This window comes from Ceratotherium simum, chromosome 1 (genome assembly GCF_057802395.1).
Source record: "Ceratotherium simum simum isolate JZ-2026a chromosome 1, ASM5780239v1, whole genome shotgun sequence".
In the NCBI taxonomy this organism is placed as follows: Eukaryota; Metazoa; Chordata; class Mammalia; order Perissodactyla; family Rhinocerotidae; genus Ceratotherium; species Ceratotherium simum.
In genome coordinates, this window is record NC_141900.1 from 66,779,235 (window position 1) to 66,795,630 (window position 16,396).

At 34.6% G+C, this 16,396-nt stretch overlaps 1 protein-coding gene across 1 annotated transcript in view; it reads left to right on the plus strand.

The window, feature by feature from the left end:
• The window catches only part of SEPTIN7 (septin 7), a 115,685-nt gene that overhangs the window by 30,507 nt on the left and 68,782 nt on the right, over positions 1-16,396 (plus strand). The window contains exon 2 of the mRNA XM_087429516.1: positions 2,043-2,145. Coding sequence (XP_087285642.1) covers positions 2,136-2,145 — 10 coding nt within the window. The 5' untranslated portion in view covers positions 2,043-2,135. The remainder of the gene's footprint in view (positions 1-2,042; positions 2,146-16,396) is intronic.

A 16,396-nucleotide genomic window follows, 5' to 3' on the forward strand; every position in this document is an offset into this window, starting at 1 on the left:
CTCTGCTTCATTAGTTGCCTTTCAGTCTTCACAGCTCTCATTTACTTCATCTTTCGGTTTGTTACTGCTTGCCGTCTTTAGCTTCCTTCCCTTTCCTGTATCCACAAGTGTGCATTTCTTCCAATTCTGAACTTTAGTTTAATTTAATAGAACTTGAAACACAGCACTGTATAAAGATTTTAGCTAAAACATTTGTTTTTATCTGATCTGGGCTATCTTAATCTAGTGACCAACAAAGCAAAATTGTATGAAATTTCCTTTTTTTTCTTTTGGGGATTTAAACTTGGTCTCTGTATACTTTCCTGAAACTTCATACTTTACAGCTTTTCCACCATTTCTTGTAAGACTTCAGATGCAGGGCATAGTAGTTGGCCTTTATGAAAAGATAGGAGATCTTTTGTTCTATATTTCATCAGGAGAGCTGCTGAAAATGGATTAAAACTCACTGGGCTTTATATCCCACAAAAAAGTATTCTTTTGATATGTAGGAAAAAAGCCCTAAATTTGTTTGTAATTTTGCTCTTATTTGTTGAGTTACATGTAAGTAACTTTCATTTTTCCCTCTATCTTTTTACTATGTTCCAATGAATTTGCCTCTCCTGTTTGGACTGAATGTCACGTACAATTCTTGGAATTCCTCGTTTACTGTTCCTCTGTGGATCTGTTCTCTTGGAATCTGGAACACTGGAATGATGGAAATGTGTTCTTTACAAAGTAGCTGTGAGTATACTAGATAATTTATACAGACTTTTTTTCAGTCTGTGTTAACTTAAATTTAACTTACAGTTGGATGAAATATGAGCCAAGGAAGCCTTGAATTTAATACGTATTTTTAGCTGTAGACGTAATAGGCTTTCAAGTATTTTATTTTAAAATACTATATTCTGATCAGTATCCTTATTAGTATATTTAAAATTAGCTTTTCAATTTAATTGGCTTACCTTCTCAACATTTGGCTTAAGAATTAGTTTATATGAATGAAAAAACAGGGTAAAAGGTTATGGATGGAGTATTTAGTTACTTATGTGATACTAGTGCGGAATGCAGATTGCTGTTCTTTGTTACATCCAGATGTATTGAATTAATGCTTTGATCTCATATGAATTTTTATTTAATGAGGATTTAAATGTGGCAAAAACTTTTAAGAGAAGTGTGTACCTCTTAGGAATATTTTGCCATTATATTTTAGTGATGAGTAAGACCTACCTATAAGTAAAATAAACCAGTTAAGACTCTACTCACTCAGGTGGTCTAAACTATGGACAGTTTTTCTCACCAATGGGTAAGTTAAAAATCAGACTTATTTACTACACCGATTTAGCAGTAGGTTTCTTTGAATTACTTAGGAAACTATTGTTGAGGTCGTCAAAGAAACAAAAACCATACAGAAGACTGAATTATAATTTACGTTAAAATCTGAATAAATCTGATGTCCCTGATCATGGAGGCAGCAATATCATGTGAAACCTTAAGTGACATAATTAGACCTGGTATAACAGCATAAAAGATACTGTTTACTGATTGACATTGAGCATGAGAGCCTTCAAGAATTTATGAAAAACTTGCTTTTAAACTCAACATTTTGATTTCGTTTCATGAATAAGAAGACAAATTTCAAGAAACTCATACCTGTAGTAATTAATCAGTGTGAGCAAAAGGGATAATTAAAAGAGTTCTTAATATAATTTTAAGAGGATTTGAATTTTTTTGTTGTGTTGATTTTTTTAGTTGATTGGTCAGAATCCTATAGTTACTAACTTGCTATAAATTGAAATCTTTGCTCTGAGGCAGGTTTCTTTTTATTTTATACTCTTGGGTTTTTATAATTGACTATTTATTGTCAGTCAACTCATGCACAATTCATTTTGTCTGTTGCCGCAGTTAACTAATACTTTTCCTTGGTAACACCATAAAATCAGTTTGATTTGCCACAAGTAATAGTTTGTGTAGTTTACTAAAATTGGGTAATGGAGGGAATTTGAAATATGTGACAGAAGAGTTTTGTTGATTATAAGTAACTTGGCCCTTTTTGCTTTCCTCAGCAACAGAAGAACCTTGAAGGCTATGTGGGGTTTGCAAATCTCCCAAATCAAGTATACCGAAAATCAGTGAAGAGAGGGTTTGAATTCACACTTATGGTTGTGGGTAAGACATGATTTCTCACTAAAATTGAATTTTGATCTAAGTTTTAAACTATTAATCAACTGAATGAATTTAAGAAATAATAGCCCAAATATCTGCAAAGATCATATATTTTCTCTTATTCTGCAAATAACATTTTTAAATTTAACTTGATGGCTTAATGGTATTTATGTATTTCCTTGCCTCTTTTTTTTTTTAAAATGGCACAATTTTGGACACTAAGTAAAAGTTGAGAAGCGGTGGGAGGTGGTGGTGGAATAGAATACTCTTCAATTGATAATGCTACAAAAAGAAACAACATCTGGTGGTTACTTTTTACTCCAGGATAATTTTATTCTCTGGTTTATATACTACAGTGGAGTCATATCACATGAATCTTTAAGCATATGTGTTCTGAATTTGAAAAAGAAGGATAGGGTAGAGGATGAAAATTCATTCATTGAGTATAAGCCCTGGAGTGAGTGAAATGGGACTCTCCCTGTTCTGTAATTCAGTCTCATTTTTCCTATGTGTTTTATCCCGTGAATGTCTTACCCTGCCTGTAGTCCATTTTAAGAGATTGTCAAGGGTTATTTTGACTGTAGGTTGGTAGCATCATCATTATATATGAAGAAACACTTTACCATATATGAGATTAGTATTCTCAAATGACAGTTTTAATCTTAAATGATTTTATAATATTTTCACTTCATGTAGGCTGACTTTAGAACCTAAATCCTAAGTATAATGTGACTTTGTTGTATTTCTTTATATTTTTAAAAAAAGGCAGGATAGTGGATTGACTGTCCTTGACAAAATTGAGTTGTGTCGACAAAGAAAGTTGAGTATGTATGTAGTGTGCATCAGTTTTTGCTAATTACATTCAACTCCTGGTATTTTTATTTTGGTGTTGAATTAGATTAATTGAATTAGCTGTGAAATACTCCTTCATTGAAGGGAAGAATATTTTATCAATTGACCAGAATATTTTAGCTAATGGTTAGTTTGTGGCTTTTTGGAACTATCTGCATGTAATAGTTCACATAGTTAAAACATTGTACAAAGTCTGCAAACTTGATACTTAGTAGAGTTGGTTAACTTGCCTGTCTCTGGTTGAGTAGAAATACCTAGCTTGCATATTGCTGCTGTGGAGCAGAGGTGGACCTAGATAGATGGATTAAACATGCAGAACATACCTTTCTTCTTGGTAATATGTTTATTATATGTGAAGAAATACTACATCTTACCTTTACATATGTAATGTTAGTGATCTTAAATGACAAACTGTAGACAAATATAAGATCATTTTTTAATTTGTGAGAAAACTTCATAGGTCCATTAAGAAAACTATAACAATTTTCAAAAAATTTTTGATATTAAAATTTTAGTTTAAAGAATAACTTCTTGAACATATACTTAGTAGAATAATCTGGAGACCAAGGCCAGATACTTGGTTTAAAAATCTCTGTGACCTTTTTCCAGATTAAAAAAACTTTAATAGTCATCTGATCTTGATTTTTAGAGGAAATACGCAATTTCTGAATGTATCTTATTTATTAGTTTTCCTGGTCAGTACTTTTGTGACTACAGCTTTTGTTTTTTTCTTTTCCTTGATAAGACTTCAGCTGTGGATAAGGAGAATGGGTGTTAATATCCTTGCTCTCTTTTTCCCCCCGGTAGATTGAACTTTATCGTTTAATTGGTTATCTTTATATAGGCTTATTGAGTGCAGGGACTAAATCTTTTCTTTTTTTTAATAATTTTATTTATTTATTTATTTTTCCACCAAAGCCCCAGTAGATAGTTGTATGTCATAGCTGCACATCCTTCTAGTTGCTGTATGTGGGACGCGGCCTCAGCATGGCCGGAGAAGCGGTGCGTGGCTGCGCGCCCGGGATCCGAACCTGGGCCGCCATCAGCGGAGCATGTGTGCTTAACCGCTAAGCCATGGGGCCGGCCCAGGGACTAAATCTTTTCATCTGCATAGTTGCAGAGTCTAACACATAGTCACCTTTTAAGTAAGCATCTAATATATTGGTCTGTTTTTCAGACTATAGGCCAAATCTAAACAGCATCATTTGCAAATCATGGAAAGCTAAAACTAACGTTGCTTAAATATTCTTAACTTAGAGACGACAAGCTATTCCTTATGAGCTAAGTCCTCACTTTTGAGATTTAAACTCAGAGCAGTTTTGGCTCTTATAACAATTTTTGGATTAAGACTTACACATTAATATAAACTGAGAATCTATATTTAACAGTTGATTTTTTTTTATGAAACTCTGTCTTTTGTTGGTAAACCTTTATTCAGTAACCTTGCCTCATCGGCAATATTTATTGAGTACTTTTTTGTATCAAAGAGGCGTAGTGTGTATTCCCATATTTTCTCTTTTATAGAAGCTTATAATTTATATCACAACATAAAGTACACATTAAAACATAAGTAACATTTCCAGGAAGTAAATACAGAATCAGTAGAATCATACAAAAATTAAGAGCTGTAGAAATTTAATAGTGTAGGAGAGCTTGTCCCTGGTTGGTGATTATTATTGCCTTATTTGAGGAGGAGGTATAAGGGCAGAGTTTTGAAGACCAGAGTTGGAATAGACATTGAGGGGGCAGTCCAGTTGGGAAAATAATAGCCAACACCTGCATAACTTCTTATGTGCCAGGCAGTGTTGTAAGTACGTAAAGTACTCATACTTAACTTATACAATCCTTAACAACAACCCTATGAAGTAGGTCTTATTGTTACCCCCATGTTAGAGATGAAGAAACTGAGGCATGGAGAGATTGGGTTACTTGCCCATGGTCACACTGCTAGCAGATGGCAGAACCAAACCCAGTCTGTTTCTCAGTTAGTCTGGTGTGTTTTTAAGCACTATGTGGAGACTCATTTGGGAGTACTGGATATAGTGCAGAGTTCATGACTGCATCCAATATGCCTTGAACTTATATGATTTCAACTAGGTGGTGTTTTCCCTAAAAAAATGAAAGAAAGAGACAGAAGAAATGAATGAATGAGAATTAGAGAATTTAGTGTGAGCGGTTTTTTTCCTGCCATTCCACTGGAATGAGTGTCTGGCCTAGGGTGGGTGTGAAGTGGGAGAGGTGAATTTTCTATTTCTCCAGTACTTTCCAGCTTCTACATACCTTCAAAATGTGAGCATCTCACGTTGCTGAATATATTTGTCCAGTGACAAATATGGCACCTTAATATAAACTAGTTACTGTTTATTTCTCAGAGATACAGGTGTTTATTTTAATGCAGGAAGAAAAACAGTTTGACAGTTTATATGTAATTCTGCTTTATGGATGATATAGGGGGTTTTCAAGATTAATTTGCACTGTGCATTGACTTTAGGATCTCACCCCTAATATGTAACTTTATAATAGTTGGAAATAAGGCTGGATCCCAGGTAGGTTAGCCTAGACTTTGAAGACCTTGATTACCACTAGGATAAGGAGATTGGAATGCTTGATTTAAAATAAAAATAAAACTAAAAAAAAATTTAGTTTAAAACCCAATGTCAGGCGGCATATCAAATAACGACGACACTTAGGTCTCTAATTCAGCAAAGTGGGAAACTTGTTTGGGCTTGGAACTTGACTGTCCTTTGTGTGCTCTTTCATTAGACTTGACTATGCTCTGAGAATAAAATGTTAGTTGTAAAATCCTGATTTTACTAGAATCCTTCAAGGTGGTAGAGCTCAGAAAGATCGTAGATTGCTTTATCTAACCAGAAAATATTTTAAAAACAAGTGATGTTTGGGCCGGCCCCGTGGCTTGGTGGTTAAGTGAGCGCGCTCCACTGCTGGCGACCCGGGTTCGGATCCCGGGCGCGCACCGACGCGCTGCTTCTCCGGCCATGCTGAGGCCGCGTCCCACATACAGCAACTAGAAGGATGTGCAGCTATGACACACAACTATCTACTGGGGCTTTGGGGGGAAAAATAAATAAATAAAATCTTTAAAAAAAAAAAAAAAAAAACAAAAAAACAAAAAAACAAGTGATGTTAGATCTATTGTTTTGAATTCTTTGAAACTAAAATCCACCATTCTATCATTTCTATAATCTTGAGCTTTGCAAAATTTTTGTGATAGAGATTTTCTTTATTTAGTGATTTGTAATAATGTGTTTGACCTATACAAAATGTCTTTAGTATCAGGTTGGTGTTTCGTTTTTTTTAGTGGAAAGGAGTTTAGAATGTGCTGGTTTAGCCATTTTTGGGATTCAAAGTTTATCATAGTGTTTTTTATATATGACTTATTAGCAAAAGTTTAGGAGGTATTTAGCCAGTGATAGGATATACAATGACTGTCATAGTTATCATTTCTCCTAACCTTTTTGTTGGTGTTTGAATTCATGTAATAACATCCAGAATTATTTGAAGAAGTTGGTAGGTAATACTGGCTCATTTTGTACCTAAGGTATTGGGCATTTTAGTGGTATTATGTTTAATTCTGAGATTAAGATATGTTGGGGCCGGCCCCGTAGCTTAGTGGTTAAGTCGGGGCGCTCCACTACTGGCGGCCCGGGTTCGGATCCCAGGCGCGCACCAACGCGCCGCTTCTCCGGCCATGCTGAGGCTGCGTCCCACATACAGCAGCTATGACCTACAACTATCTACTGGGGCTTTGGGGGAAAAGAAAGGAGGAGGATTGGCAATGGATGTTAGCTGAGAGCCGGTCTTCCTCAGGAAAAAGAGGAGGATTAGCATGGATGTTAGCTCAGGGCTGATCTTCCTCACACACACAAAAAAACAAAACAAAACAAAGATGTGTTGGCTACTTGAAATGCTTTGAGTAATATTTTAAAAATTTCTTCCTTGAGCTCTGTATTTTTATTTTAACTTTAGTAATAAAAGTAATTTAACCAATGATGATTGCACAGCATAATGAGTATAGAAAAACCACTGAATTGTACACTTAAAATGGTGAACTTATGTTATATGAATTCTTTCTGACTTAAAACAAGTAATTTAACCAAAGCAGAGAAAGTTTAGGGGGAAAAAAATCACATAATTCCACGTATCCCCTATTTTAATTTTTTGTGTTCCTTCTAGGTTTTTATCTACATATTTTAAAAAAGTGCTTTTGTAATAAAGTTAACGTGATGTTTTGTTGTTAGAAATTAGGAAATGCAGAAAAGCAAAATCAATGTAAATGTTACCAAAATCTGCTACCCAGATAACTCTTAAGCATCGAAACACGTAGTATTCTTGTTTGCGTGTATCTTTAATGTTCTGTGATTGCCTTTTAAAATTTAGCAGTAAATTGTGATCATCTTTTGATGTTAGATATTTTTTGGTAACATACTATGGTTGAGTCATAGATTTTAATGGCTTGTGTGGATTGGATATATCATAGCTTGCCATGTTCAACATCAAGATAGTTACAAATGAACATAGTTATAGTTATCTGTGCTTGTATTCTTAATTATTTCCATAGGATAAAGCTTTGGAAGTTTGAATTGCTGTGTTTTTAAGGCTTATGCATTGTTTTAAGGATTTTAATACATAATACCAAATTGCCCTAAAATAGGTTGTGTATCATTTTGCACACTCACCAAATGTTAATAGTACCCTTTTTTCTGCCTACTGCCAATACCAGATATTATAGTCTGTCTTTGCCAGTTTAATGCCTAAAATTGGTATCTTATTTTCATCTGTATTTTGTTACTCGTTAACTTATTTTTTTCATATTTATTTATCTTTGGTATTGGTTCTGTTGTACATAGTATATTCTACTTTAATTTAAAAAAACCTTTGTTCATTTTTTTCCTTAATAAATCATATATAGATACTCTAAGGGTATTATTATTTTGTCGTTGTTGGATATTGGCATTTTTTTCTGGAATTTTTTTCTGTGTGATGTTATGTATTAACTTGATTTTTATATTCTCCATGAAATCTTTTTTTTATGGCTTTTGTCCTTGATACCCTCCTGCTTGATTCATGGTTATTAGGGATTCCACTGTATTTAAATATATAGACTAAAGGTTTAATTTTTTATTTTGTAATCTTAAATCCATGTGGATTTTTTTTGATGTGAGATATGAGGCAGTAATCTGTTTATTTTATTTTATTTCAAGTCTTCCCAAAACCATTTATTACACACTTGATTTTTTAAAATATATGTACTTGGTTCTCTTTCTCAACCTTTGGTTTGGTTCATCCTATAGTTCTTCCTGTATAAATACCACATTATCACAGCTATAAATTACAGTAATTATGTTGTTACTTGTGGAGGAAGATTACTGCAGTTTATGTTAATTTAGAGAGATAGGTAAACAAGCAGACAATATGTAAAATAATTACAGATTATGTTATTTCCTAGGAAGGAAATAAACATGATGGGATCTACTTAGAGTTATCAGGGAAGACATGCCCCTCTGAAAAGGAGACTTTTCCATAATAATACCTGAAATACATGAAAATTAAGGAATACTAAAAAAAAAATAGAGAAAAATAAAAATGACCTACCAGCAAGAGAGGATTATCATTAACATTTTGCTATATTTTTCCTCAATATTGTACTTTTGATAGCTGCATAATATTTCCAACTGTGGCTATCTCAAATTTTAGCCATTGCTTTCTCATTTGACATTTGAATGATTTGCTGTGTTTGATCTCATAATAATGCTGCAGTAAAAATTTTACGTAATGAAAATTTTGGTCAACATTTTAACTATGATGTTTAATGGCTGCATGATATTCCAGTCTGTGATTGAATGTACCATAATTTTTGTAATTTATTTCTTTAATAATGGACATTAAGTTTGTTTTTACCCCTACCCTTGTTACAAATAACACAGCAATGAAGATCTTTAAACACAGAGTTTGGGTATGTGTGTTGGGGAGCAGAGGGCAGTATCATTATTTATTTATTTATAATCCCTGAAGTAGGATTACTGTAGCAAAGCGTTTGAACATTTTGTGGCTCTTGACACATACTGGCAAATTGTTTTCCTAAAAGTTTGTGCTATTAAATATTATACTTTTAAAAAAGATAAAATATTTTTTGCCTGAATTTGAGGAGATTTACGGTATATTTGAAGGTGAGATGTTTTAGATGCTTGAGGGAAGAATGCAAACATAGATGAAGACACTATAAGGGATAGTGGAGGAAGACAAAAGTATGCAACTTAACTACACTATGAATCATTATGTGATGTTGCATAAGAAATGTATAAACCAAATGGTATGGGAGTTTAGAGAAATAAGACTTTATAGCTAAAAAGCATACCACCATTTTAAATCATCTACTATAAATTCATGGAAAAATGGTGCATGATTTTTTCAGTAATTCGTATATTAATGTTTTATACACTTAGTTCTTTATCTGATTTAATTTCAGTGTCATAATCATGGAACAGTATAATTCAGACAAACACAGAACAGTTTTATAGACTGGGAGTCTTTTGGTTTTGTAACAGGGGCAATGCCTGGATTGACATATATAAGAAATGTAATCTGGATAATATCCCAGTTTCATTTAGTGAGCTGAAAAAAAAACCCAAGTCATTCAGTGTGGTTTTAAAAATATATATAGGTTAATACTTGAATTATAATTCTTAATCTATTTTTGCTTCTCATACATGTTCTATCCTAATAGGGTCTTTGAAAATACATCATTTAAGATACTCTAATGTTGGAAAACACAGCCACCCTTTTAATGTTGGAAAACACAGCCACCCTTTTAACAGCCTTTTTGAGAGCTCTAGGATAAACTTCGTAGTATATGGGCTAAATTAAAGAAGTAAGGTGAGAATGCTGATGTTTTTCAGGCATAGAGGAATTGTTCTCTTGATGTTGAATATACTCAAGATTCATTGGCTAGGTGGACTGAAATAAAAATTGTGAAACATTTGTTGATTTTAATTAACTAGACTTTGGGACAGAAATGAGAAGGTCGCGTAGTCTAATTGATGTTAAATTTTAGAAAGACAGAGCACTGTATACAAAGAAAGGTGCTTAGGACTTGAAAGACAAGGGAGTGAAGGCACTTGTCAATGTAACTTCTTTACAGATGGAAAAAGAATTCTCACTCAGCAGATTAATTTAGTGTGCTTTTCCTCTTGGCGTGGTAGGCTGCTATTTCTTGATCCTTAAGGGACACTTTCTAAATCTTTCTTAATCTAGGACATGGAGATCAAATACTATTGGTCAAGTGGGTCCATCCTTTTCTTAGCTGCTTCATATGTCTCTGAAATACAGTTTTAAATATGAAATAGTCTTTTTCCTAGCTATGACTACAGACAGCCCAGCACCACAGGAGGTCAGAATTTCCTCTTCATAGTCTTAATCCATCTTTCTCTCCAGTGCATTTGTAGATTGAGTGAAGTTTTCTGTCATTACATTTTTTGGTACACAGCAGGTGGATTTTGTTGGAAAGATAGTTTTATGCCAATATATTATACTGATTTCACCACTGAACTAGAGAACCTCAGAATTATTTTAAAGATTGGAGAGAGAGAACCTGTCTCACATGAAAGACCTTACAAAGGTGGTTAAGGTTACCAACCTTTTTAATTTTACCCAAGTTTTATTTTTGAATAAACAGGAACACATTTTAAGTTTATAATTTTCATGCATTTACATTTGAGTCCTTTCAACATATTTTACTATATAGGAGTGATAATTGAAATTGAAAGTGATAATTGAAAGTGGCTAAGCTACTGAAGACCATGAACCAGATTTTTTAGGGGAAAGGGGGCACTAAATGGATTCATTGACTAAACTTTCTGAAATATAATTGAGATTTTTATCATGTATTTATTTTCTGAGGAGAGAGTGCATATTTAGATTCTCAAAGGAGTTGTTATTCACTTAAAAAATTGAGAACTGGGGCTGGCCCTGTGGCCTAGTGGTTAAGTTGGCACGCTGCGCTTCGGCAGCCTGGGTTCAGTTCCCAGGCATGGACCTTCACCACTCATTGGCATCCATGCCGTGGTGGCAACCCACATACAAAATAGAGGAAGATTGGCAGAGATTTTAGCTCAGGATGAATCGTCCTCAGCAAAAAAAATAAATAAAATAAGAATATAGGTAGTATTTTATAAATTGGAAGCATGTGGCATTGGTTTATAGTGATTCTTGTGGTGAAATAATGTTTTAATTAATTTTGAAACAATTCTCAACATGTAAGTTACAAGTACAGTACACAATTTGTTTTCTGAAACATTTGAGATGCATGATCCCCCATTGTCCCCTACATACTTGTGTGTTTCCCTTCCTCAAGGATATTCTCCTACGTAACTATAATATACCATCAAAATCAAAAAATAACAAATCTCTGTTTGTATACATACAGACACACATATATATGCATTTACATCTATATTACATTCTACTTTTCATCTTTTCTGTAGTTGGAATGTCTTTCTGATGGTGAGAAACCATTATTCTTAGTATGTTTATTTATTTGATCAATCTCCATGTTTGTAACTAATCTGCCATATGCGCCAGGCTCCTCCTGTCCCCTTTCTGATGCTGTGGCCCTGCTCACCCCTCTCAAGTGCTATGACACCCTGTGCCACTCTTCTCATGCACATGCCCTCCTCATCCTGTTTGGGTTCAGCCTTCTCCCGGGCCCCCTCGGAAGCCTTCCTCATCTTCTTCCAACTCTGGTACTCTGCTCTAGACCATGGTGGCTCTCCCTCCAGCATGTTTATCTGTCTTCCTCAGCCCCAGATAATGATTTTTGGACTGAATTTTCAGGAAGGAAAGTGGAAGAGAAAGAGCTGAAATAATTTTGAAAGGTTTAAAAACTAAGATTTAACTGTATCATAAAATTAACTGTCTTATGAATAAAAGAAATAATTTGATTGTTTTGATGTTTAAAAGTGGAAAAATTGGGGGGCCGGTGCTGTGGCTTAGCTGTTGAGTGCACGCTCCACTACTGGCGGCCTGGGTTTGGATCCCGGGTGCGCACCGACGCACCGCTTCTCTGGCCATGCTGAGGCTGCGTCCCACATACAGCAACTAGAAGGATGTGCAACTATGACATACAACTATCTACTGGGGCTTTGGGGAAAAAAAGGAGGAGGATTGGCAATAGATGTTAGCTCAGAGCTGGTCTTCCTCAGCGAAAAGAGGAGGATTGGCATGAATGTTAGCTCAGGGCTGATCTTCCTCAGGGGGAAAAAAAGTGGAAAAATTGGTAAAATTGTAATTTTGGGCTGCCATAGGGAAAAAAATGACTACTGGAGATAAAACTCGGGAAAAATTTAGCTTGGAAATAAAAGTTATTTGCAGGTATGTATAGTGTTGTAGAGGTACCATTGGTTATATTCATGTATATTTTGACAAACTGAGTTTGGAGAACTTTTGAATGGCCTCCAAATTTATTAACAACTGAGACAAATAGGTTAATATTTAGAGGGAAGAAAGCTTTTGACTTGGGGGCTTCTGTTCTTGCACTGCCTAGCACTCTCAAGCAAGCAAATGATAAACGGCAAGTCATTAGATGTGTCAAGGAATCAAATGTAAAGCAGGATTTTTGGTCATTCTTAACTAACTCAAGTTTTTATGATAGAAGACTATAACTTGTTTATTATGTTACAGTGGTAGTAATTATAGTAATAACATAATGATGAGATTTCCATAGCATTCTTGTCATGGTCCTGAGAACAGATTTTAATTGAATGATCAGTAATTCAGCTGACATACACTGATCAGCAGTGAAGTGCTAGGAATTATGGACCAAGGTGATGATATAAAAATGAAAACGACTGCTTCAACCCTCAAAGGACTTTCCAGGGAAACACACACTACTAATTACAATTTAATTTAATAAATGCTTTAGTAGTCTACATTTAAAGTGTCATGTACAGAGTTGAGGGAGTTGTTATTTGGGCTTAATGGGGATAACATCTTATTTGCCTGGTAGGACAGATTAGAGTCCTGAAACCAGTAACTCACTATTGTGCTTAAAAAATTTCAAATGAATAATTTATTTTGGCTATTTTGTAAAAGAGCTAGTTATACTTAATGATTTTTATTTAAAGTTTTAGCATACTGTGAAAATCAACCTTCTGTATTTAAACTAACTTAAACCTACCGTATAATACTAAGTTAGTACAGCAGCTGTTATGCTAAAAAAAATATTGTACTTAGCCTAGTTTTGAACTCCACTTTCTGCCACAAACAAGCTTTCTGACCTTGGACAGATCACTTTGAATCTCAATTTCCTTATCACAACAAACATTTACCTAGTCTTTCTAAAGCCAGGCACTGCACTGAGATTAAGAAATATAAAAATAGAGCCACACCCCCTAAGAACCTGAGGGTGTGGGATGGTGGTAGGGTGGAGACGCTTGGACAATAATGCTGTCTGCTATGTGTAACTATCCCTACCTCACAGAGGGCTTGAGATAATTGTGTATATGAATGTGCCTTGTATATATACTGTACCTAGTAAATCTGTAAACTAAATAAAATGTTAATTTTGAGCATATATTTATTAGGGCATTTTTATGACTTAGTTTTAAAATCCAAACACCAGGGATGAAGAGAGAGATCAGGGATGGCTGAGAATGATATGGCAGCTAATAGGTTAAATACTTGATTAATCCTTACCTTGAACTTCTGCTTTGGTTGAACTCCCTTGATTATAAACATTTAGGGCCCACATGTTGTGCTCTTAACCTTGCAATTCAGTATAGATTGCGGGCAAAGCTCTTTTCTGGTGAGTCAGATTTAGATAATTTGAAAGATGGTTGAGAATTTTTTCTTTTCTTTTCTCATTATAAACAAGGTTTAGCTAGGTAGCTTGCATTCTTGTTAACAAATAATGATTTTTGTACTTGCTTATTCTGTGCATTTCAGTAAAGATAGGAAGTTTAAGTATTTTGCTCATGTTACTTATGTGACACCATTAGTTAGTCTTAAGGATGCACTTGCTTTATAGTTGCTACAATATTATGCTGTCCTTTGCAAATCTTTTGAGTATCTTATTTTCTCTTGAGCGTGTCAGATACTTAATGTCAGTGATGTAGAGAATCTTAGGGATTTTTTTATTAAAGGTTGACAGTAATATTTTAATTTTGAGTCTCAGAATTAAAATTTTCATATAGGTTGGTGTTTGCTTTTGTGGTTGCTGAATCATGTTTTAATAAAATCAGGTTTAATGTCATTCATCAGTTAGTTAGCTGTAGTATTTCTTGGTTCAGGCCATCAATATAGATAATTTTGCTCTAAGGAAGAACTTATAAAATTTTAGTCATCCAAAAGGCCAAATAAGTGAAGAAATAAATGAACATTTTGATTATTCTAAGTCTGTATTTCCTTGACCCCTTTAATCAAAATCATTTGAGCTGCCTATTCAAGATGCTCATTCCTGGGAATGTGGGAATCTGCATTTTGACAAGAGCTGCCACTTACTCCCCATTCTCAAGTGTAAAGAGCACTGCTCTTTAAAGAGCATTAAGAGAAAGGAATCAAATTATATATTTCTTTGAAATGTAGTTGTATTTTTTTGATAACTCATGTTTTTTGATATAACACTGATATTAAGATATATAGTTTTAAAATATTCTTCCTATAGAAACTACTACTTGTTTGTTACAACATGGTTTTCCATTAGAAATGTAATACAGAGGAATAGATGGAATTTTTAAAAAGAGAGGAGATCACCATTGTTAATTTTGGTGTATTTTCTGTGTCTTTTATGCATAGCTGTAATACCATATTCATTTTTATATACTTTCTTCATCTAATGCTATGGCAAGCATTTTCCTATGTCAGATGGGTTTTTAAAAACTAATTTTTAGGGGCCGCCCCAGTGGCCTAATGGTTAAGTTTGCATGCTCTGCTTTGGCGGCGTGGAGTTCGCGGGTTTGGATCCCAGGCATGGACCTACACACTGCTCATAAAACCATGCTATGGCAGCGTCCCACATACAAAAAATAGAGGAAGAATGGTGCCGATGTTAGCTCAGGGACAATCTTCCTCAAGCAAAAGGAAGAAGATTGGCAACAGATGTTAGCCCAGGGCCAGTCTTCCTCACTAAAAAAAAAACAAACTAGGGGCTGGCCCTGTAGCGTAAGTTAAGTTCATGCGCTCTGCTTCTGGCAGCCCGGGGTTCGCAGGTTTGGATCTTGGGCGCGGACCTACACACTGCTCATGAAGCCACGTTGTGGCAGGTGTCTCACATAAAGTAGAGGAAGATGGGCACGGATGTTAGCCCAGGGCCAGTCTTCTTCAGCAAAAAAGAGGAGGATTGGCAACAGGTGTTAGCTCACGGCTAATCTTCCTCACCAAAAAAAAAGTAATTTTTAATGGCTGATTGATATTATTTTTATGGATGTATCATAGTGTACTTAGCCTGTCTCCATTGTGGTACTTGAAAAGTCACCCTGCCAGTACTTCTTTACTGTTATTAATATTTTTTCCCCTATGTGTTTGATTCCCAAAAGTAGATGACATGGTAAAGGATATGAACTGAAAATGTTATACCAGCCTATGCAGTTACCATGGGTGTGTGAATGCTCGTTTATCTCCTTGTCAGTATTGAGTAGAAATCTTTTTATAATGCCAAATAAAGCAAAATGATGTTGCTAATTTAGTATTAGACAAAGCTTCCGCATTTTAATTTGCATGCCTTTGATTATTGATTTGAAGTTTTTTTGTCTAGCTTTTTGTAAGCATATTTACACCACTAATGACAATTTTCTTTGTTTATTCTGACTGTTATAACTATGCATACTCATGTATTTTTTTTTAAGAAATATTGGTGAGACAGATTCATACAATCCACCACTGATCCTTAGAATATAAATTTTGGTATATGAGATTTATAGAACTTGAAAGAATCTGTGAGTCATCTGATTCAAACGACTGAAGTCTGCCTACTTCAGCTTTGAAAACCACTCCTTAGCACCACTTTGTAGAACATGCTCCCTGCTCAAGAATAAATCAACTCCTTGTTTCCCCTCTTCTATCCACTAGATACCCAAGTAAAATCTTTTCTTTGGTATGCTCCTACCTCTTTTCCTGATATCTCTCCTTTTACTTACCCTCTAGTGTGGCCATTGGCTTTAAGTTACCTTTAGTTTCATAGAGCCCTCCACTCTGATATTTCCATAAAATCTTTACTTTCTCTGACACATAAATTTTAAAACTAGCCCTATTTTTCTCCAAATTAAAACTCTTACTTCCTTTGTGAATGCTGGCCACAACTGGAAATTAGAGGAAAAATATGATTTTTTCCCCCCCAAGATATGAAAGACTAACAGTATTCACAAGAATACTTGATTTTTGTTTTAAATTT